The sequence below is a fragment of the Mustela nigripes genome, chromosome 16, assembly GCF_022355385.1.
Source record: "Mustela nigripes isolate SB6536 chromosome 16, MUSNIG.SB6536, whole genome shotgun sequence".
Classification (NCBI taxonomy): Eukaryota; Metazoa; Chordata; class Mammalia; order Carnivora; family Mustelidae; genus Mustela; species Mustela nigripes.
The window spans coordinates 4,967,499-4,990,991 of record NC_081572.1 but is presented as its reverse complement, the minus strand read 5'-3'; the positions used below and the strand labels follow the sequence as shown (position 1 = coordinate 4,990,991).

General features: G+C 55.3%; 2 protein-coding genes across 3 annotated transcripts in view; one reads left to right on the top strand and one right to left on the bottom strand.

Moving 5' to 3' along the window:
- Positions 1-13,461: 13,461 nt before the first annotated feature.
- UBALD2 (UBA like domain containing 2) lies at positions 13,462-19,278 on the top strand. 2 transcript variants are annotated; one of them, XM_059380898.1, is made up of 3 exons: positions 13,462-13,841; positions 14,226-14,288; positions 18,119-19,278. In XM_059380898.1, exons 1-3 carry the CDS (start codon positions 13,722-13,724, stop codon positions 18,437-18,439), a joined length of 504 nt encoding a protein of 167 aa, XP_059236881.1. In that variant the 5' UTR covers positions 13,462-13,721; the 3' UTR covers positions 18,440-19,278. The 2 variants fall into 2 exon arrangements, with proteins under 2 accessions (XP_059236881.1, XP_059236882.1); XM_059380899.1 differs by having other exon boundaries at positions 13,466-13,841; positions 18,122-19,278.
- Positions 19,279-19,373: 95 nt separating this feature from the next.
- Positions 19,374-23,493, bottom strand: part of QRICH2 (glutamine rich 2) — a 33,525-nt gene continuing 29,405 nt past the window's right edge. The window contains exon 24 of the mRNA XM_059380168.1: positions 19,374-22,044. Coding sequence (XP_059236151.1) covers positions 21,875-22,044 — 170 coding nt within the window. The 3' untranslated portion in view covers positions 19,374-21,874. The remainder of the gene's footprint in view (positions 22,045-23,493) is intronic.

Below are 23,493 nucleotides of genomic sequence, written 5' to 3'. Positions count from 1 at the left end.
TTTAAGACTTTATTTATTTATTTGACAGACAGAGATCACAAGTAGGCAGAGAGGCAGGCAGAGAGAGAGGAAGGGAAGCAGTCTCCCTGCTGAGCAGAGAGCCCGATGCGGGGCCGATACCAGGACCGGATCACGACCTGAGCCGAAGGCAGAGGCTTTAACCCAATGAGCCAACCAGGCGCCCCGAGCATGCAACTCTTGATCTCAAGGTTATGAATTCAAGCCCCATTTGGGTGTGGAATCTACTCCAAAAAAAAAAATAATAATCTTTTTAATTAATTAAAATAAAAACAAAAGAAGTGATAACCAGCCATCTAGGCTCATGAGGCAGAAAAGAAAGAGACAGGGGATAGTTTGGAGAAAATTGTAGCTCAAAGAGACTTTCTGGGAATGGAGTTCAAGTCCCACTTTCTACAATGTAATCACACAGTGTTGTTTGGGAAAAGAGAGCTTCAGGGGCGCCTGGGTGGCTCAGTGGGCTAAAGCCTCTGCCTTCTGCTCGGGTCATGATCCCAGGGTCCTGGGATTGAGCCCCACATCAGGCTCTCTCCTTAGCAGGGAGCCTGCTTCCTTCTCTCTCTCTGCCTGCCTCTCTGCCTCCTTGTGATTTCTGTCTGTCAAATAAATAAATAAATCTTTTAAAAAAAGAGAGAGAGAGAGAGAGCTTCAGCCAGTGCCCAGGGCAAAGAAGAGATAGGCAACCAAGCCTTGGAGGAGCCACCTCTGGGGGGCCAGTCCTGCGTTCCTCTCTGGTCCTTCCCTGGCGCCACTTGGCTCCCTCCCCAGAGATCTGGGCCAGGGAGAGGGCCCGAGGGAGAAGACGGCACAGACAAAGGAAAAATCCAGAAGCGATTGCCATCAAGAGAGCCATAAAAATGCTTTTAACTTGAATATATGGTCTGTTGAGGGGTAGCACCACGTGCGGGAGGAAATAACATGCAAATATGAGGCATCCTTTGTGTAAATAGCCTCACAGCATCCTCTCCGTTTGCATGCTACACTGGCAGCCCTGGCAAGAATCTCTCAGAGAACCTGGCGTTTAAGGGTCTCACAGGTTTCCTCTAAGCATCCACTCAAGGCTGGGAGGGAAGAGCTGCACGTTTTATCAGGTCCCAGCTCTTCTCAACCTTGGGTCTAAGGGAGAACGGAGAAGTGGCGGGTGGGCGGGGGCAGGGAGAGAAGCACAGGGAGTAGCAATTTTGAGGTCAACTCGCCCCTTAGAGCTTTCAATTTTGTTCATTTGTGCTGTCCTGATTTCAGCTCAGACGTGCATTTTCCACCTTTGTGACACATCCACTCATTTGAAAGATTCTCACAGATTTCTGTAACAGGAAGGAGAGAGAGCCTGCAGGTGAAAAGCTGACAGATGCAGATCTGGGGGTAGCACAGCATTCCCAAGACAGCAGAGGAAAGGGGAGGATGCCTCCGGGCTGGGGCTAAGACAGGCCCCTTCTTTGCTGCTGCCTTGGCCCTTCTGTCCCTGATAGTGTGATAGGAAGATTATATCTCTGGCTGTTCTGAGTGAATGCAGGGTCTCTCCAAAAGACAGGGTCCAATCAGCAACACATGGCTCCTGATCCCTCTCTCAGTCCTTGGACCGTGGCTTCAGTGGATTAAAGCTAAAACGACCCAAAGAGAATTTCACATCCTACTCCAGATCCGTGGACGAGGCTGACGCCGACGGAGGGGTCTGATCCCAAATGCTTTCAGACCGTGCAGATGGTTCCTCGAGCAACCTAACGCTCTCCGTTGAGGAAAATAACCTTGTCCATTAGGAAGCCAGCAATCAGGCTTTCATATTTTGCTTCTTGCCAAATGCGAATTCCTCATTGTTAATTTCCTCCTCAGCTGTGTGCCGCTAACAAAGGAGAACTGTTCGCTCCGCTGCAAACTTCAGCTGGGTCTCTAGCTTCTTAATTGACTTTTCCATGTAAGACCGAAATGAAAGGCGATGCTTGGGATGCCCTGCGTAGCTGAGCCCAGGGTGAGGAGAGTAAGGTGCCAGGATGCGTCGGCTTCAGGTGGCGCTCGTGCTCACGGCCAGGGGGGCGCCCCAACAGCCTCTCCCTCATTTTAGCCCCATTGTCTAGGCATCTGGCATCTGCAGAAATGAGGGACCTGGAACATGAATCCTATTCGAGCACTAGTTTTTTGTTTTGTTTTGTTTTTAAAGAGTTTATTTATTTATTTGACAGACAGAGATCACAAGCAGGCAGAGAGGCAGGCAGAGAGAGAGGAAGGGAAGAAGGATCCCTGTCGAGAAGAGAGCCCGACGCAGGGCTCGATCCCAGGACTCTGGGATCATGACCCGAGCCAAAGGCAGAGGCTTAACCCACTGAGCCACCCAGGCGCCCCTTGAGCACTAGTTTAAAAAAATTAGGAGAATCTGTTCTATTACACTTTATTTTAGTTTAGGTCCACTAAAGTGTTGTTTTTTGTGTGTGTGTGTGTGTTTTTTTTTTTTTTTTTTACTTTGAGAGAGAGGGAGGGAGATCACAAGTCGGGGGCAGAGGGAGAGGGACAAGCAGGCTCCCCACAGAGCAGGGAGCCCAATGAGGGGCTTGGGACCAGGACCCCGGGATCATGACCTGAGCTGAAGGCAGACGCTTCACAGACTGAGCCACCCAGAGCCCCGATTTCAGTTGACTTCCAGATCGTTCTATCAAATACTAGACCCTGTTAGCTTGTTTCAGTACGCTCACTTCTGCCTTAATCTGCCCAGCACTGCTTTTGATTTGGGGCTCAGCCCCACCTGGGGCTGTACATTCTGTGCAATGAAGACATTGTGAAAAGAACACATCACGAACATTTCAGCCCAGTATCCACTCTGCTGCCCCTTCTGCCCTTCTCGGGTAAACATACCAGGCAGGCAAAAAGCCCAGCGACCCGGAGAAACCAGAGTGTGAGAGAGGCAGCGAGGCAACAGCCCCCGTGCTCCTCTTTAACCAATGTTCAACTATGCAAAGGAAGAAAGTGAGAACGAATTCTTGCTCTTCTCCTAGGGTTTCTGGACCATGCATGTCCTGGCTGGAGCATTAGATCTGCAAGAAGCCTAAAGGTCATCTAGTCCCACCCCTGCTCCTGACAGATGAGGCAGCTGCAGCCAGGGCCAGTGTAAGAGGACAAATCAATCCAAGGGGAAAGCTCCGAAACCCAGCTCAAACCGTGCGCCTGCAGTGGGCGATAAACCGGGTTGCACGGATGTTGTCCACACCCACGCTCAAGTAGGAATAAGAAAACCCTGAGCTTCTCTCAGTGGCACTTCCCCCTCTACTCCTGGGAAACTGGAGCTGAGGTCAGATCTTCACCTAACTCCTTGCAGGCACAGGAACCAAAGCGCGGATGAGAAGAAGGGAGCTAGAGCAGCCACGGAGGTCAGATCAGATTCTTAACAAGCAGGTTAAAAGTGCCCTATACACACCAGTGGTGTGTTTCTGCTAAAGCCTGAGTACGGGCTAAAGTCCACCCCAGGCCCAGGATTCAGTGACTTCATTTACAACAACATGTTTATTCCTGAGCTAATTCCTTGTTTACTTAAGTGATAACTATCATCCTCATTAGGGCACTTCAAAGACTCTGCGTTGAGCCTCCAGAGTAATAAACAGATACTGCCTACTGTTGTGGTTCTCACGGTACTGTTGGAAGCCCTAGATTTTTTTTACGCACCATTATATTGGTGCATAATATTGCTTAGTATTATTATATTGCTTAGTTATATACTGTTATCTTTTATATTACAAGATGAAATCTATGTATGAAAAGACGTCTGGCAATTTCATTAGCTTCCTCTCTGGTCTTCCTGCTTCTTGGTCCTGCTTCTAAAAATCACCTGTGGGGGGTAGGGGTGGGGTCGCCGGGTGGCTCAGTGGGTTACGGGTCTGCCTTCAACTTGGGTCATGATCTCAGGGTCCTGGGATCAAGCCCCAGGTCCAGCTCCCTGCTCAGCAGGGAGTCTGCCTCTCCCCCTCCCTTGCCCCCACCCCGGTTCTCTCTCATATGTATAGATAAAACCCTTTAAAAAATAAAAAATAAAAATCACTCTTGGGTTAACTTTCCTGGTACGCTACTCCTTTGCCCATATACCTTCAGTAACTCCCTATTATCTAAGCAAGACAAGTGTTTTCCCCTGAGGTATTTCTTTCCTCTGCTTCCCATATAACCTACTTGTACCCCGAATGCAGCTCTCATTCCTGTTCATGTGTTTGTTCATGGAAAACCTTTCTACAGGTGCCACTCCTGTGTGCAGAGATGAATCCCCCCCTCAGATGAAATCCCACCTCCTCCATGAAGCCTCCTCTGAGAACCCTGGCCCACCGCTGATTCTTCGTTCATAGAAGTCCCAGTGCATGAATAATTTTCTGTATAACTCATCTGATACTTACATGTAGGACAAGGTCCAAAACCCAGCTCTTCTGCTATTGTCTGTGTGCCCTGGGAACACCCTCGCATCTCCCTGAGCCTTACTTTCCTCCTCTATAAATGACGTGAGGATAGCACAGCGCTGTCTGGACGTTCAATTAGACAAGGTATAGAGAGGTATAGAAATCCTCCCTGAAAGGCAACAGCTTCAGTCCCTGCACTCAAACAGACGGCCACCCCCAAATGGCCCTCTAGCTCCTAAAAATCTGTTATCAGTCCTCTGTGGATCCCGGGGCCGGGGGTGTATCTGTGAGTCGCTACTGTTAACTTTGCACTCACCTGTCATCTGCTAACTAGAAAGAAAGCTCATTGGGTTGGGGCCTGTTCTCTCCAGCTGATTGTTCAGGAATTTTGCCAACCAGTTGTTAAACTGTTGGTAGCTTGAAATTGGCCATAATGAGACTATTTAAAGCACAGAAACCAACAAATGCTGCCCATCAGGGCTTCGCCCACGCCCTGAGCCAGTTTACCTGCCAAACTGGTCTTAGGTTTCTTTGAACGCACACCCCCAACCAAAGGACTGAATACATTGTTTTCCATATTTTTATTTTTATTTTATTTTATTTTCAGATTTTATTTATTTATTTGACAGAGAGAGAGAGAGAGAGAGAAGGAGGGAGAAGAGTAGCAAAGGAAGAGGCAAGGAGCCTGATGCCGGTCTTGATCCCAGGACCCCAGGATCACGACCCATGTCTAAGGCAGACGCTTAACCAACTGAGCCACCCAGGCGCCCCTGATCGTTTTTTTTTAAGTTTTGTTTTTGTTTTGTTTTTTTTTTTAAGGAATCTCTACACCCAATGTGGAGCTCCAACTCACAACCCGGAGATCAAGAGTCGCTTGTTCTACCGACTGAGCCAGTCAGGTGCCCCAAAGAAGAATCATTTTTGTTTTGTTTTAAAGATTTTTATTTATTTCTTTCAGAGAGAGTGCTCAAGCACACGCTCACATGTATGTAGGGGGAGGACAAGGGGCAGAGGCGGGAGGGAGAGGGATCAGGGATCCAGTTTCAAGCTGACTCCCCGCTGAGCACCGAGCCTGAGCCCAAGCATTCGGGGTCTCGGGACCACCCCGCCCCCACCTGCCAAATCAGGAACTGACCTGGAATCAAGACTTGGTCGCTCAACCGACTGAGCCACCCAAGCACCCCAAGAATAATGATTTTTGCGCAATCACTCCATCCAAGCGCTTTTGAATGGATTATCTCACTGAATCTTTAAAACAACCCTAAGAGATAAGCAAAACTCAAGCTCCCTCAGGGAGATGGAGGCAGCAGGAACTTGCCTGCGGTTCATCTGAATCCAAAGCCCCGGTTCTTCCCCAGAACTTCAGACTGCCAGTCTCAGACCAGCTTCCATGGGAACGCAGTGCCAGGACTGCTGGTCCCCGAGCCGACAGAGTGGTTCCGACTGTTCAGTCTTCGTGGTGTCGGTAATAAGGGGCAATGATCGGGCGCTCGTTCTAGCCCCACCTCTGCCTGGCCTCCCTGCGTATTTAATCTGCCTTCCTTATCCTACCCACTTCCTTCCACAGCATCTCCTTATCTGAATTAGGACCTTTTTTTTCCCCCTTTAGGATTATTTTTTAACAATCCCTTTGCCTCTCTATGTCCTCTTGTCTATAGAAATCCTATTTGGCCTTGAACTTCTCTCCAAGAGCTCTGGGAGACGAAAACCCTTACCCTCCTATAAATTCTGCGGACCCCATGCCTGGTGACTGCCTTCGGACGTGGACAGATGCCCTGTCTCCGGGAGCTGTCCCTTCTGGTGTCCGGGCTCTGGACCCAGTCTGGTCAGTGGGGCAGCTCTGGTCTGGAGGCTCCTGAAGGACAGGACACGGGATTTTCTCTGACTGCTCTCGGGCCCCGGGGGACAGGCTAGGCCTGGGCACTGCTAGTGTGGAGGCACAATCTGGTGGTTTCCCAACTCTGTTGTGTACAACCCAGGGCTCTTGTTCTCAGTAAATACTTCCTTCCTCTTTATGCGGAATGCTGCCCTGTGTTTATTTACAGCGCCCATGCTTGGTCCAAGAAATGATCCGTGCGGCTTGGGTTTTTCGGGTCAGGAAATAGCCCACGTCCAATGTTCACCCCAAGGTGCCCTGTGTTCCTAGAGGAAATGGGCACCTATCACTGCTAAACTTGCAAAAAAAGATCAGGGACTTTATTTTAACCAAACACATCTCTTCCAGGACTTGCCCTGACTTCCTGTGTTCCTGAACATTCCTGAAACCTCAAGCGGCAACTCATCAGAAACTCCAGACTTGGGGCGCCTGGGTGGCTCAGCGGGTTAAGTCTCTGCCTTCGGCTGAGATCATGGATCTCAGGTCCTGGGATCGAGCCCCACATCGGGCTCTCTGCTCATCAGGGAGCCTGTTTCCCCCTCTCTCTCTGCCTGCCTCTCTGCCTCCTTGCGATCTCTCTCTCTCTGTCAAAAAAATAAATAAAATCTTAAAAAAGAAAGAAAGAAAGAAACTCCAGACTCTTCAGCTTTGCCCTCTGGTCTGCTGAATCCTACGCCACGCAAATTCCCTCTGCGCCTCTGGGATTTAGAGATAAGCAGGAGACAATAGCCTCATCCTCACTGCCCAACAGCCTCGTGCCTGGGGAAGAGCCGCATGGTCGCTGTAATCGCCAGTACCCTGGTCTCTATTTCTCACTTCCCCCTGGGTTAGGAGAGGCCACGCGATTCTTCTGGACAAGGAACCATGAACAGAGGTGTGTTACTTCCGGGCTAAAACACCTAATTCCCAAGGCTCGACTGTCCAGCACTCGAACTGGCTGCTGGAATGTTCCACGGAGCGTAAAGGACAGATAGGAAACCTTTCAGGCTTTGAGATCCATACTGCAGTTATTCAGCTGTGCCGTAGTGCAGGAGCGATCACAGATAATACATGAACAAGTAAGGATGACTGTGTTCCAATAAAACTTTATTTATAAAAACAGGCAGCCCCCCCACCCCACCCAAAGAGCTAGAGTTTACCAACTGGGAGCTTCAGGATCGTAGAAACTCGCACAGTCTGGGTCATCAAGTCGTTGCCCGGAGGGCAGTTCTTAAGAGTCACCAAACTGCAGCAAACTTTGTGTGGTTGAGAAGTAAGGCCTTAGGATTGTAATTGACGGAACAGAGCTCAGCCTGACCTGACTAATGTTTTAAAAATATTTTTGTTTATTTATTTGACAGAGAGTGTGAGTGAGTGAGAGAAAGAGAGAGCACAAGCAGGGAGAGAGAGAGAAGCAGGCTCTCCACTGAACAGGGAGCCTGATGTGGGGCTCAGTCCCAGGACTCCAGGATCAGGACATGAGCCAAAGGCAGATTTTTTTTTTTTTTTAAGATTTTTATTTATTTTTTTGACAGAGAGAGATCACAAGTAAGCAGAGAGACAGGCAGACAGAGGAGGGGAAGCAGGCTCCCTGCTGAGCAGAGAGCCTGATGTGGGGCTTGACCCAACCCCAGGACCCTGAGACCATGACCCGAGCCAAAGGCAGAGAGGTTTAACCATGGGGCCACCCAGGAACCCCGACATGATTAATTTGAGGAGTCTCTGCACTACCTTGAGAAAGCAAGTGCCATTTTTTGGAAATAAAGGGAAGGATACTAACCCCGCCCCCCGACCCCACTGCCAGGAGCAGGTCCACTCTAACCCTCGCCTATCCAAGCTAAGCGTCATGCCCAGCCTGTCGCCCAGTAGATTCCTTGAATCCTCCTTGCTATGAACTCACTTTCAAAGTAACTCTGTGACTTGATTCACTCCGTTCCCTCCTTGAACATTCCTTTCGTGCTCCTTCTATCTCCCTGAATCCTTGCCAGCTACACTTCTTCCCCCCCCTAAGGAGCCTTCCTTTTTTCTTTTTTTAAAGAGTTTATTTATTTGACAGAGAGAGATCTCAAGCAGGCAGAGAGGCAGGCAGAGAGAGAGGAGGAGGAAGCAGGCTCCCCGCTGAGCCCGATGCGGGACTTGATCCCAGGACGCTGAGATCATGACCTGAGTTGAAGACAGAGGCTTTAACCCATCGAGCCACGCAGGCGCCCCAAGGAGCCTTCTTATCTCCTCTACCACCTATGATTGTTAGTTCAGATCAGAGTTTCTGTCTGGGGTCATGGAAAAGAGAACAAGAGAGCCAGCCCTGTTTGTGAGAGACCCATGGTGGTAAGGGCTCAGGGGCACAGAGCTCACCCAGCAGAGTTAATGCGAGAGGCCGGAGGGAAGAAGAGCGAATCACATCCAGCAAAAAATCAATCTGTCGCGCCCACAGTGCCTCGTTTGGAGATACAGACGTACAAAAGTAAACGACAAAGAAAAGCGAGGGAATGATGAGTGCAAACTTGAGAATTCTGGTCTGGAAGGAAAGGAAGGTATGCTTTTGGGGAGGCTCACGTGAGAGTTTTCGAAGGTACTAGTCTTGGACATCTTGGGTTCTGTGTTGGGTACATGGGTGATTGCTCTTCATTCCTCCAACCGTGCGTAGGTTATACACAAACTCTTGGGGTGTGATATATTTCTCAAAAAACAACAACAACAACAGTGGGTCAGGTAAGAAGGTCGTAAAGCAGCGGCCACAGCAACGGGCCTGCTCTGTTTTGAACGCAAGGGTGTGGCTACAGAGGCCCAGCTCGGTGCCCGCCAACTCGTAAATGGTCGAGAGAAAGTGCTGGGAGCCTGAGTCCAAGGGGACAATAGAAGGCCCCTCAGAAGGAGACCCTTCCTTAGAAAGTTGTCTCTCTACCCTGCCTTTTTCTCTGCCTTGGCAAAGACCCAGCCTCCAGTGTCCCTTGGAAAGGTTGCCGGAGACTCACCTACCCTGAGATACACCCGGCAACGGAAGGCGGGGCCGCCTTATCACAGGGCTGGCCCAGGACACGGAGTGCAGTGCAGGCCACCCATGCTGCTTTTAGGAAATGCCATTAATGATGCCGGGCGTGGTATGGCCTTTGTCCCTTGGGGGACATGGGACGTTTGGTGAAAATGTAATCTGGTGTAAACCAGCATGAACTCATCCCTTGTGGAATGGCTTTGACCTTTCTGCTACTTTCAACAACCCAGACTGGCTTTTCTATCTTTCTAGTAACATCGACGGTGGAGAAAAGATGCATGCCAGGGGGCAGGCAGGGACAGAAAGTAGATGCTGATATTTAAGAGCACCAGCTCGGGGGGCAAACACAAGCAGCCAAGCCCAGAGCTCAGTTCCACCCTGAGGTAGCCGAGTGACCTTGAGCAAGTCACTTACCCTCTCTGCCCCTGCTTTTCTCACTTGCTAACTGGGGACAGGCACAGTCCCTATCACCTAACAACACCTCATCCGGGTTGTTAAATAAAGTAACTACCTTATTAAACAAGGTATTTCAAACAAAGGTTTTAACACAGAGTTGGGTTCATAGTACATTCTCAATAGATGTAAATCTCCGTGACCGCGGAGAACTGGGTTTTGCCTGGAGCAGAGAGAGCACTGCTGCGCCAGCCCTCATCCTCTTTAAGGAGAAAGACGAGAAAAAAAAAAAAAAATTAGTGCTTCGAAGTGACAAGGTCTTCCTAACCCACTCTACATAGTAGAAATAGCATCAATTTTCACTGAAAAGGGGTAGCACAACTTATGTTGTGGGAAGCACACAAAAGCGAGCCGTAGCATCGGGAGTCCGAGACAGGGAAAGGGAGCCGTCCCGCACCCGTTAGCACCTGAGCCCCGCTTCCTGGGCCGGTCCCCCAGCCTCAGCCAGCTGCCTGGTGGCCTTCAGGCTGCCTTATCCTGGCACGGGCATCCTTCCCACCCTCCCTTGCCTTCTCCCAACTTCTTTCTGCTTCTCCTGGCCACCTGTCCCTTTGTCCTGGAAACTTGAAGCAATAGAGAAATAAGAAATACGAAGATACCAAGATACCAAGAGAGCTGGTGCCCCCCTTTCCCCCAAGGGGGGCTCACTCATGTTCAAGTGCCCCCAGTGGAAATCCCAGTGCCCTTGACAGCCCTTGTGTGGACAAGGCAACTACTCCAGCAGGAAGGAAGGAGGCATGTGGTAGTGGGTAACCGCGAGGTTCTGGAACTAGACCCCAGCCCATACTACTTCTTAACTACTGTGACCTTGAGGAGGCTCCTACCCTCCCGTGTGCCTTACCTGCCTGGCACATGACATGGGACTCTGGATTGTCGTGAAGATCGAAATGAGTTCGCTGACATTAACCTCCTAGAAAGGAGCGTGGCTCGCAGGGAGTGCTTGCTGTGGCTCTGGCTGCTGTCCCCTGTCTCAGTCCCACTCCCTGACTTCCATTCACAACATCCTTGGGAGCCACCCCAGGAAATACTGGTGAGAGCGTCTCTCTCTCTCTAGCTCGGACCATTGATGGAATGAGGATTTTCTTCCTTCTGAGGCTACTACTGTTTGACTTGTTATTAATGGGCGTGTTTTTATTGCCGTTTTACCTGCCGCACATTGTCCTCTCAGATTAAAATAATGATACCTTCGGTTAATAATACCTCGCACTTGGAGAGTTGCTTTCATCCCAGCAGCTCAAAGCCCTCTACAAACATGACCTCATTCGTTCTCCCTGAGCTCCCAGGACAGCGACACTCCCGACACTCCCGCGTTAACAGGCCTGAGAAAAGGAAGCCCTACCCTCATTCCTCTCCAACCAGATTCTCAGAAGCCAAAGTATTGACAGAGCATTTCCACCTCTCACGGCCACAGATCAGAGACAGAGGTCTGTTGCTCTCCCTCTCGCTGCCCAGAGTGACCTTACACCCACAGAGCCAGAGTCCCTCCGGCTTGGGGGCTCGGTCCTCCACGCCTTGCCCAGGAGACCCCAGCTGTGACACTGGTACCTGCAAACAGTAAACATTAAAGAAACGTTCAGAATAAACAGCCTTGATAGCCTGGTGGGGGAGGGGGGTAGAAAAAAAGGTTTGGCGATTTTGTTTTCAGGACGCTTCTCTTCCTGGAGAAGTTCTTAATTCAGACCCAAGGGTTCCTGCGGGCTGAAAGGCCTCTGCCCAGGTAAATCCTGCTACTCATGGTTGTGGCATGCTTGCCACCTGTATGTACTTGTGAAAACTGGAGCCCCACAGTGACAGTACTTCCTTGTTCTGGGGCTGCTTGTGGCCTGAGCTCCCTGGCAATACATGCTGCTGTCTGCTTACTTTTGTTTTCACCTTGCAATTACTGGAAGGGAAGGGCTGCAAGCCGTGCTTGACTCTCCAGCCACACTCTAGGGCTCAGCCGGCGTGCATTTCATGATGGCAAAAGAAGCAGTCAAAAAGCTGACTCCTTCCCCTTCAAAATAAACAAACATGGGCACCTGGGTGGCTCAGTCATTAAGCGGCTGCCTACAGCTCAGGTCATGATCCCAGGGTCATGGGATCGAGCCGCATCAGGCTCCTTTCTCATCAGGGAGCCTGCTTCTCCCTCTGCCTGCCGCTCCCCCTACTCCCTCTCTCTCTCTGTTTGTCAAATGAAGAAATAAAATCTTTAAAAAAAATAAACAAACAAGTAAGCAAACAAACAAAAAGACTAACTAAACGCAACAAGCTCATTATAATGCCCGAGGCCATTTTTCGTCAGTACATAATCATAGGGTGTAATTTTTTCCCTTATTTATATTTTATTTTTTATGTGGTCAAGTTTTCTTAGAGACTTACATTTGCTTTAGGCAAAGTCAAAATAGAACCAGGGCTTGCTTGCTTCTAACCTTCTATTCTGCAGACCCTTAACTAATTTCAACATACCGTGGGATTGATATTTCAGATGCAAAAACTTACCAAGTTTTTCAGAAACAAATTCTAACAGTGAATCCCTAGCAATATTTACCTTCCAAACCTCTCTGTCCCTTCCTCAGTCCGTCTAAACCCCTAGTTCCTTCCCCACACCTACAGTTCCCAGACACACAGCCCAGAAGGTCAAATCCTTTTTTTTTTTTTAAGATTTTATTTTTAAGTAATCTCTACACCCAAGGTGGGGCTCAAACTCACAACCTCAACATCAAGAGTCACACGCTCTTCCTACTGAGCCAGACAGGCGCCCCTGAAGGTCACATCCTTATCCAGAATATGGAAGCTCTGCACACATAAACAAATCTTGTTTTTAAACAGCTGGGGTTGAGAGCCAATGCTGGTATAGAAAGACTTTTTTTTTTTTTTTTTTTTTTTTAGATTTTATTTATTTATTTGAGAGAGAGAGAGAGAGCGAGCAAGGGTTGGGAGGGGCAGAGGGAGAAGCAGACTCCCCCCTGAGCAGGGAGCTGGACAAGGGGCTCCATCCCAGGACCCTGGGATCACCGGAGCCGAAGGCAGATGCTTAACCAACTGGGCCACCCAGGCGCCCCTAGAAACGCTACTTTTAGAAAGATGGTAGAAATTAAAACTTCAGCGAGTTCCGGCGACTTCAGAAAAGGAAAAGTTCCAGGCTTGGCATATTAACGACTGAGAAAGTCACTAATTTTTCCTCCTTGCAACTACGCTTCGCCTATGCTAACATCGGCTCAGAGAGCAATGTTTTTGGTCCAATAACCGGGAAGAGACCATTGGGGCTTTGGGGAGGATCGGGACTGAAAGGAGGCAGAAAGCGGGTACCTTGTATTTCAGTAACAGGAGAAGAAAAAAAAGAAGTAGAGCTGCTTGAAAGTTTTTTAAAAAAATAAACAGTTTTGAGACTTGAGCAGCTGCAAAGCCTCTGTCTGTTTTCTATTTTGATCATTCTGCTTCTCGAGATGACCACATCTTTCAGAGGAAATGAGTCAAAGCCACTCTGTCTTGCTTTTCCAGCTGAGCATGTTCAGTTTCAATGAAGTAATGAATGAACTTGGCCGCACCACCCCCAAGCCTACAACAGCAAACACAGGGCCCTCGGCCAATCAGCAGACACTCCAGGTTTTCAAGTTGAGTTCAAACGGGCTCCCGGAAAGCCAATCAGCGCGCGCGGCTCCGCCCCAAACTCCCGGCCGCGGCCAACCAGGAGCCGGGACGAGCCAAAACACAGCGGCCGACCAATGCCGGGCAGCCCCACGGCGCCGACCTCCGCCAATGGGCGCGGCCGGGCGAAAAGAGAAACAGTGCGGGCCGCAGGCCGCAGGATTCGAATCGAACGTCCGCACCGGAGCCGGGCGCAGGCCGAGCGGCGCGGGCCAATCAGCGGCGGCGGCTCGCGGCCCCCGAACGTTGGACACCGGCCCCGCCCCGCGCCGTTGTTTGTGGTGTCGGCGGCCGCGGGAGCCGGACCGGGACACTCGCCGGGCGGGCGGCGGGCGGCGAGGGTCCGGAGGCCGCGGGCGGGCGGCGGCGAGCGCGAGCCGAGGGCGTCCGGCCTCCCGCGGCCGCCGAAGCCATGTCGGTGAACATGGACGAGCTGCGGCACCAGGTCATGATCAACCAGTTCGTGCTGGCCGCGGGCTGCGCGGCCGACCAGGCGAAGCAGCTGCTGCAGGCGGCCCACTGGCAGTTCGAGGTGCGCGCGGCCCGAGGCCCGGGGGTCGGGGCAGCCGGGGGAGCCGGGGGTGGGGGGGCGGCCGGCTGCGCGCCGCCGGGACGGGGAGCTCTGTGTGTGTCGCCGCCCGGCCCGGCGGTCGGCGGCCGCGCGGTGTGGCGTGGGGCGCGGGCCCGGGGGGGGGCGCGGGGTGGGGGTGGGGGACCCTGCCGGCGACACCTCCCCCCCTCCCGCCACCGGCGCGCGGCCCGGGGACGCCCCCTGACGCGCCGCGGGCCGGGCCGGCCGAGGGGACACGGCGGAGGAGCCCGTGCTGGCGGGGCCGGGCCGGCCGGGCGCTGGTGGGCGGGGGGCTTCCCGCCGCGGCCCCGTTAACCGCCGCCCTGCCGCTGTGCTTGTCCGCAGACCGCCCTGAGCACGTTCTTCCAAGAAACCAACATTCCCAACAGCCACCACCACCACCAGATGGTAAGTGGGTCCGGGCGCCGGCGGGCGGGCGGGCGGGGAGCGGGGGCGTCCTCGGCGGCCCGCAGCGCGCCGGGGGCGCGGGCGCGGGCGCGGGCCGGGGGCCGCTGTCAGCCGCCGGCGGTGACAGCCATGTTGCCGGGGAGCGCCGCGCCGCGATGTAAACAAAGAGCCAAAATGTCTTCCAGGAAAGAGCGGCTCCCGGGGCCGCCTGGCTCGCCCAACTTCGCGGCGCGGCCCGGGGGCTGCCGGACCCTCGAGCGCGGGCCTGTGCCGGGCGCGCTCCCCGGGACCAGCGGGCGGGGCTGCCGGGCAGTGGCCGGGGGCCGCGGGTGGGGAGGGGGCTCGGATGAAAACCACCGTCGGGGGGGGGGGGGGGGGGGGGGCCCCCGGGGGAGGGGCCCGGGGGGGGGCGGGGGCTGGGTGGGGGTGTCTGTTGACGGGGAGCCCCCATCAAACAACCCAGCTCTGCGGGGAACAGGAAGGGGACAAATCCACCCTGGTTCCGGGAGCTGAGCTCTACCCTGAGAGCCCCGCTCCCTCTTTCCTGTTGTTGGAAAAGGGACAGGCCCCGAGTGTGGAGGAGGGTCGGATTTTGACGAGATAAGGACAAGAATTTGCATTTAATCTCAGTGTGTGAAGACCCAAAGTACAGGAAACAGAGCGGTCCGGGGCTGGGTGTGCTTTCTTCTCTTTTCCAGGCTGGCCCTCTTGGCCTGAGCCTTTGCCCTCCTGGCCAGTGGGGTGTCCTGCTTTCCAGGGGCACCAGGACCTGGCTTTCACTTCAGAGGCTTGAATGCCTTCCCCTCCCTTCCCCACCCCCGCTAGTTACCTATTAGCTCTGCTGGGGGAGGAGGGACTGGGCTCCACCAAGGGGATTGTAAAACACGATTCCCCAGGAGATCTGTTGTGGCTTTCTGATTGCATTTCTGGCATTTTTAACACTTGGTGTCCTTACCCATGGCTCTTTTCTCAGTGCTGCTGCCTTTCCTGGAGAAGCGGCACGAGGTTCCCGTGCTGTGTCTTGTCCTTGGTGCCCTGTTGTCATCTAGTTGCAAAGGACTAGTAGAAGGGTCTATCTTGACCTTTTAAACAGCTCTTCACTTGGAATGGCTGATGCTGTGTATAAATCAGAAGAGAAACACATACTGGAGTACAGTGGGACAGCTGTGGGAGCTGCAGGGATGTGGTGGCTAAGGTCAGGCTCCTCCTAAACTGAGAGGGGTCATCTCTAGGAGACCCTCCCCTGCACTTGAACATGGGGAGAGCTCTGGCTCCCACTGTGCAGCAGAGCCTAGGAGCACCCCAGCTCCCAGCTCTCTAAAGAGCCTTGAGGTCCCCTGCACCAGCTTGTAGCCATTTGAAAAAGCCCAGGGGCTTCCAGCACAGCCATTCTGTGATGCTGTGAAAAGGGAGACTGACCCAGGAGAGCAGGGACTAGAGGCCCCTTTAGACCTTGTTATACCTTCTCTGCAAATCCCAAGGGGTTATAATCTTTTTTTAAATTTATGTAAGGAAGCTCTGTACCCCACGTGGGGCTGGAACTCAGGACCCCCAACATCGAGTTGCATGCTTTTCCAGCTGGGCCAGCCAGGTGCCCAGGGCTTATAATCTTTTAAAGCTTTCCTCAAGGCAGGTTTTGTAATATTATAATCAGTGTATCCATCAATCCACTGCCCATTGCGTACTTCATCAGCACAGCAGAGAATGCCATTCCTGCCCTCAAGGAGTCTGTAATTTTTTGAGAGAATAAATCAAAGGAAAAAAGTTAAAAAAGAACAAGAGGACAGTAGTGGCAAGATAGCAACACCAGAAGTGACCCCAGGGCATGAGTAGCTAATAAATGACTGTCTGGTAGATTACTGTACAGTCAGTCACACAGTTGGAGGCATCTTCCCAGGTGGGGTGGGAGGGGCGTCCGGGTTGAATTGTGGGGGGCGCTGAGAAGGGGAGTGAGGCCCTGGCTGGGAAGCAGGGTGCAGTGGACACGGTGTACTTTAGGGCTGGCAAACTCCCCTCTGTAGTTGTTAGAACTACAACTGGAGGGGTTTTGCAAGCATCTGGCCCAAACCCCAGCTTTTCACCAAAGTAGAGCGCCCCTCGGAGAGGTTAAGGAACTTGCCCGAGCTCACAGGGCTCGGTGGGCACGGGATGCTCCTGGTCCAGGAGAGGCAGGCCATTCTCTGCTGTGGGGTGGTGGTAGAGACGGGCTTCAGTGGCGTGGCCAACTGGGGAAGTCACGATGCTGTGATGCAATTGGCCTCTGCCCCCACCCCCCATTCATTGTTTCCTGCTGCCGAGAAGTCAGCCCCGGGCTGGGGGGCGGGGAGTGGTGGAGGGCGGAGGGAAGTGGTCTGGGTGGGGCCAGGCCTGCCGGGACTCGGGTGGCCGCCCCTGAGGAAGACAATGGTTGCAGCTCCCCAGCTGCTGAGAGGGCGCTGGCCCAGTTAACAGGACAGATTTGCCTCCCTCCCGGTTTCTGGCTGGGATTTCACTGCAGAGCTGTGAAAAGCTCCCTCTGCGAGGTGAAGAGCCCTAGAATCTTGCTCCCCCAGCCCCGTGCCTGGGGGAGGGGCTGGTGTTGCTAAAATTAGGAGAAATTCAAAGAAGGACTCCTGTGGCTTCCTGGGAAAGAGAGAAGCTGCTATGAGGTCAGAACAGGCTTTGCAGGCCTTGCTCTCTGCTGCCTCTTCCCCGAGGTCGGGTGAGAGAGTTCTGGGTGGCACCCCCTGGCCCCACCGAGCTGCTGGGGATAGGGGGCAGGCTGCCACCCCCCATGTTCTCAGGGAGCGCCACTGTACAGCGCCCTCCTCCAGGCCTTGCTCCTCCCAGCTGGGGTCCCTGATCAGAAAGGGGGGGGGGGGGACTGGGGGGGGGGGGGGGGGGGTTTCCTTCCAGGGTCCTGGCAGAAAACAGATGTTGGGGTGCTGAGGAGGAGGAGGGCTGAGGGGACAGAAGAGGCCGGACTCTGCCAGCACCCTACCAACACATCGTGGGGGAGATGTGGGGACACAGAAAGCCCCAATCCCTGCTTTTTATCCTTGGGGAGCCCAAGCGTGAAGTGCAGATGAGTCAGAGTTGGCTAGAGACCGAAGAGCTGCCCCCCCCCCCCCCCACCGCAGTTCTCGGCACGGGGGTTGGGGGGCGCTCACCACCCTGGGAGTCTGAGCCCAGGAATCCCCTCTTCGAAGCCTGTAGTCTTGGTGTGTTTTGGTCCGTTGACTTGAGCTCCGGGCCTCAGTTTCCTCATCTGTGCCCAGGCATCGAGATACTGAAGACAGAGCCTCCAGGGCCACTGGCTGGAGCCGAGTGAGCCCAGATGCCGAGAAGGTGCAGGTCCTCCGTTGGCAGAGGAGGGAGACCCTTGGGTCTGGCTGCCTTCCTTTGACCGAGGACCTCGGAACGGCTGAGTGCGGATTACGGAGGGCGCCAGCTGGTTTCTTACCCAGACCGAGGCGCTAAGCACCCGTGTCCCGGGCTGCTCTTTTGTGTCCTCACTTGAATCCGACACCCTGGCTTCTGGTCGGACTTAACCCTTTGCTGCGGACACTCCTCTGGGCATCCCTGCCTGGCATGCAGGAAACACTCTTTGGTTTTGGTTAAAAAAAAAAAAAAATTGTCAGGGTTTGTCCTTATTTTTTGTTTGTGTTAGCTCCGGGTGAGAGGGGGGCTTCTGTCCTGTTGAAGCTGCCCGTGGACTGGCAAATGGGAATGGAGGCGTGGCCAGCCTGGGGGAGCCCCACCCTAGGCCCTGTGGGTGCACAGGGCACAATGGCTCAAAGTTGGGGGCTGCGGGCCGGCTCCCCCTTTCCAACACCTGTGTTCTCTCCCAGCAGATGTGCACCCCCAGCAACACACCTGCCACACCACCCAACTTCCCTGACGCACTGGCCATGTTCTCCAAGCTTCGTGCCTCCGAGGGCTTGCAGAATAGCAACAGCCCCATGACGGCTGTGGCCTGCTCCCCCCCTGCGAGCTTCAGCCCCTTCTGGGCCTCGTCCCCGCCCAGCCACCAGGCCGCCTGGATCCCGCCCTCCTCGCCCACGGCCCACAGCTTCCACCACCTGCACCACCCGCAGCCCACGTGGCCCCCCGGAGCACAGCAGGGGGGCTCCCAGCAGAAAGCCGTGGCTGCCGTGGATGGCCAGAGATGAGACTGGATGCCGCCAGGCGCTGGGCTGGAGCTGGGGCGTGGGGGGGCAGTCCAGGGCCGGGGGGGACACAGGAGGGCCGGGGTGGGGGAGGAGCTGGGGGTGGGTGGGGTTTCCTGAAGAGCGCACTGGAAGATTTTATAAAAGAATTTTTGTGGGTGGGGGGGGATAGTAAACTTCCTGAGCCACTTGGGTCCTTCAGGAGTTTCTCTTCAGACAAGTTTTTTCCTCTTTTTAATATATAACTATAATATATATGACTATATAAATATAACTAATGTTATGTGAAGCGAGGCCGGCTGGCTGCGGTGTTGGGGTCAGCAGGGAAAGCCCGGAGCGTCTCCTTGGGCCAGCACCCCCTCCTCCAGCCCTCGTCCCAGGGCAGGTGCTTGCAAGCCAGGTGGGGTGACCTGCAGCCCTGAGGGGTCTGCTGGCTGCCTCTCGGAGTTGATGCCTTCGGGAATCGAGAGGACCACCGCGGATCCGCTCGGAGGAGTCCCACAGCAGGGGCTCCCAGAAGCGCCTGGCGGCCAAAGCTGCAGAGGTCATCACAAGTGCTCCCCACCTGGACTTTGTGGCTGGCTCCTCAGTGGCCCCACAGCTCTGTCTGTCTCCGGTGTCGCCTGTCGCCAGCCGGATGTATGGGGCTTGTGCCGAACTAAAGAGCTGGACTGGGTCAGGGGCTGAGGCTCTGCCCAGCGAGGGTCCCGCCTCTCCCGCCGTGTGTCTCACCCGAGTGGATGGCGGAGTGGAGAGCTTGACTTTGGATTTACTTCCCAAATCAGTCATCTCACCAGGGTGAAATTTTAATTTAAAAACTTAAAAGAGACTTTTCTAACTTCCCTGGTTTGCTGTTCCTTTATTTCCTGGGTAGGAACAGGGGTCCCCTTGGGAAGAGGGGGGCGGGGCTTCAGTGTGGGGTGGCTGATCCGGGTATTCTGATCAGGGGTGTCGGGACCAGGGGATTGATAGGACCAGCTGGGTCCAGCTGAGTATGGGAGGGAGAGGAGGGCCTGGGTCTGACTGGCTTCTGTGACCCTCTCCCTTTCTTGGCCCTTGCGGTGTGGCCCACTGCAGGCTGGCACTTGGCCCTGGAACCTTTGTCTTGTCTGTAGTGGGGAAGCTGCTCCCCGAGGTCCCAAGGCATCTGCATCCTCCCACTGGGCCCGCCCCTTCTGTCCCTATCCTCAGTCCCTGGGGCTAGCCTGGCCCTGACTGTGTGTTGAGTGGCCAATGGGGCCTTTGCTTAAATGATCCTCAACCAGGTGGTGGATGCTACCTTTTTTTTCTTTTTTTTTTTTTAAGCTTTTTATTTGGCTGAGAGACCGCCAAAGAGAGGAAACACAAGCGGGAGAGTGGGAGGGAGAAGCAGACTTCCAACCCAGCAGGGAGCCTGATGGGGGCTTGATCCCAGGACCCTGGGATCATGACCCGAGCTGAAAGCAGATGCTTAAGGATTGAGCCACCCAGGTTCCCCAGGAGGGATGCTACCTGTACCCCCCTGTGCCCTAAGACCCCTAAAACACGTGTGCGCTTGTGTGTGTGTGCGTTGGGGGGAGGAGGCTTGTTCTCGCCCTCCTCAGCAGCCAGAGGCCTGTGATGGACCCTGCTGTAGACTGGGGCTGGAGGGGCTGGAGGTTCATAGCCTGAGGGGGAGTGACATCTGAGAGGAGCCTTAGGGAGCACGCCAGGCTACCTCCTCCAGCCCGCCCGCGCAGCGGCCCCTGTGGAGCCGAGCAGAACCTGCCAGCCGTGCCCTCTGCCCCCTGCATGGGATGGTTTCCTCCGAGGCTGGGTTCGTCCTTCCAGTTTTGTTTCCTGGTTGAAAGCCCCTGGGCCACCTCCCGGCCTCACCCCTAAGCCAGCCCACCTGTGCTTTCCGGGGCTGCGAGGGGAAGTCCCTGCAGGGCCCGTGGGCGGCCACGCTGGGACCACAGCCTGGGGAGGGTGGGCGGCCTGGCCCAGGTGCGGGGATGGGGGCTGGCCTGCGCTGCCTGGGGAATGTCCTCCACTCCCCGTCCTCGTCTGGGCGCAGGGGAGGCCTGGGCACGGAGGGCTGGGCTGTCCTGCTTCTGCTCCTCCCTGCCAAGCTGGTGAGTTTGGATTCTAGGCCAGGGACACTGAGCCAGGAACCTGCTGACATCTCTCAGGCTGGGTGAGAAACGGGAGCCCGGGCAGGAGCAGAGGGGCTGGAGCTGGCTCTGCTGCTCGGGGACAGAAGGGTGCCTGGCGTGAGACCTTTCTACCGGGCCCCCCGGTTCAAGCTGTTCCCCTCTTCTTACCCAGCCAGGGCATTAGATCGTTGGGAGAAGATGGAGGGGGATCTTGGCCCATGGGGAAAGCAAGGGAAACAGCACCCCCCGCCCGGAGGGAACACCTACCCCACCCCCATGACACCCTCCTTTGCCCACAGGGGACTGGGGAGAAACCCTCTTCTGGGCAGTTTCCTGCCACACTTTCCTTTCGTGTGTGATCTGACGCCCCACCCCCTCCCACCTTAAAGCGAGCCTCTTGTGTGAGACACCCCTTCCCTATGTTGGGGTGATGAGTGGGGCTGGGGGCCTCCCATGAGAACAGACCTGAAGACAGAAAAGCTGCGTCTGTGACTTCAGAGGCCTCCAGGGGAGGGCGGGTCTCCCTCATCCCCGGGGCCCCAGAGGGGTCTGGGGGCTCATCCCATACCTGCTGAACTCAGCCGCCGCCCCTCGCTCCTCTGTCCCCTCAAACCTGCCAGGACCTTCAGCCCCAAGGACTTGGAATAGCAGTGAACCCTCTTGCCGCTTGGGGGCCCGGTGGAGCCCAGCAGGCTGGGGCCGTACAAAGGCGAGGCCTCCGGGCTGCTGGGCACATGGCAGTCCCCTGGCTAAGCCCCTCCCGACACACTTCTGCTCACATTTCTTCTCAGTCTTTCTGGGGAGGAGGAAGGGGAGCAGGGAAGCAGCCTAGGCCAGGCAGTTCCTCTTTGCCTTGGCAGCCGCCACTCAAGGGTAAGCTGTAGAGGAAGCAACCAGAAACCTTCCCACGTGGCTGGGGCCCTGATCCCCGAGGGATGTGCCAGGAACACCCCAGTGGGCCAGGCCAGCCCGTAGGCCAGCAGCCTCGGGGTCCCGTGGAGGTCAGGAGAGAGCCCGCAGGGGTAAGAGCGGCTCCTACTGGGGCTGACCAGCCCCGGGCTCTGGGGTCTGGCCTCAACAGCTTCTTTTAAAGCCCCGCACCCTTGGAGGGTTGCTTCACCCGTTTTCGGGGGTGGGGGGTCGTGGTCTCATTCTCACGCTACAAGTCCAACCTGTTCAACTGAAGGCCGGCCACCCGGACCCGGGGGTGCTCTGGCGGGGCTTGGCCTGCAGGGCCCCCCACTCTGACTCCGTCTTCCCGAGCCAAGACCACAGAAGCCTCGCTGCCCCAAGCTTCTTCCTAAACATTTATTAATACCTTTGCTCACTGAGCAGTGGTGGACCGCGGTCCCCGGGTGGGCTCCTCGGGCCCCTCCCCGGGGGGCATGTCCATGTGCATCTCCAACTCGCTGGGGCTGGGCGGGTGAGCCGTGTTGGGCTGGGCGAGGCGCCCCTCAGAAGACAGGGGTCTGTCTTTCCGTGGACGAGGAGGAGCTGTGAGACGTGGGAGACATGGGGGGCTGAGGTGGCTCTCTTCCAGGCCCCACACCCCCCGCAGCCCCCTTTGCCCGAAGCGCCGGCAGCACGGGGGGACAGAGTGCTGGAGAGGGGCCCGCAGGGCTGCAGTGGGCCGTGCAAGCCCGCCTGGGAGCTCCTGAGCAGGGTTCCTTGCTAATCTCTGGGAGTTAAAAATCAAGGCCTCCTTGGGTGGCCAAGAGCCTGGCTCTTGGGTAATGTTTCCTCTAGTGATCAAGGGACTGTTGAGGCGCTGCTCACACCAGCAGGTGCAGGAATTGCTCCTAAGACTGCCCTCTCCCCTCCTGCTCCCCTAACATTTTAGGTGTCCTGAGAGTAGACGGAGTGCCAGGGAGGGGGGAGCTAGGTGCCCCTGAGAACACAGTCACAGCTCTGCACTCTGTCCCCCACTCAATCGTCTGTCCCCTCCTGCTCTGCCTTGTGACCAGCATAGGTTCCAAAGGCTGACAGCTTAAGTCTGAATTCCACTCCTGCTGCTTCCTAGCTGTGTGACCTTGGGCGAGCACCTTAACCTCTCTGTGCCTTCGTTTTCTTAGCCGTAAAGGAGGCTCACAGTGATCCCTGCCTCTTCGTGTTGGTGTGAGGATTAAAACCGGTTCGAAGTGTCAAGCCCCTCACAGTGCCTGGCTGGAGAGAGCGATGGCGAGGGGCCCTGACGAGCGCCACCGCTCCTCTGTTTCTGCTTCCTCTGGGCGCTCACTGAGTGCTGGGACTGGAATGGGCCGTGAAGGCCAACTAGGACTGGGCGTTTAACGGGGCCGGGGGAGGGGGCAGCCCTTGACCTCCTGCAGACATCCGCAAAGTGTGCGAATGGAACTTTTTACAGGAAGAAGGGCAGCCCCTTTCGTTAGATCCCCTTTCTTGGGTGCCCTGACCCCGAGCAGCACCAATCCAGGGCCCCCCTTTACGGGCAGACAAGGAAACAGGTCTGGATGCGGGGGTGGGGAGACTTGCTCACAGTCACTTGAAGGTGATCCGGCCTGGTGGTGATTCAGGCCAGTGTCCCTCTCTGGCCCCCAGAAGGATGGCTGGACCCTGGGGGACCCTTAGTCCCCAGACTTTTAGGCAGGAGTTAGCCCTTGGGGGAGCACAGGGACTCAAGGGACCGTCCAGGCCTGGGGGTGAGGAGAAGTTCCTCCCCAAATAAGGTCGGACTGCACCCATCAGCTGCTGCACAGAGCTGACCACTAGCTCCAGGCGAGTGAGCACCTGTGAGCGGTGAGGGGGGCTGGACGGGGGGGGGGGGGGGGGGGGGGGGCGGGGCGGGGGGCCCGGGGCGGGCCCCCGCGCCCCGGCCCCCCCCGCCCCCCGGGGGGGGGGGGGGGGCGACGCCCCCGCCCCCCCCCCCGCGGCGTTTTTTTCCTTCTGGGGGCCAGAGAGGGACACTGGCCTGAATCACCACCAGGC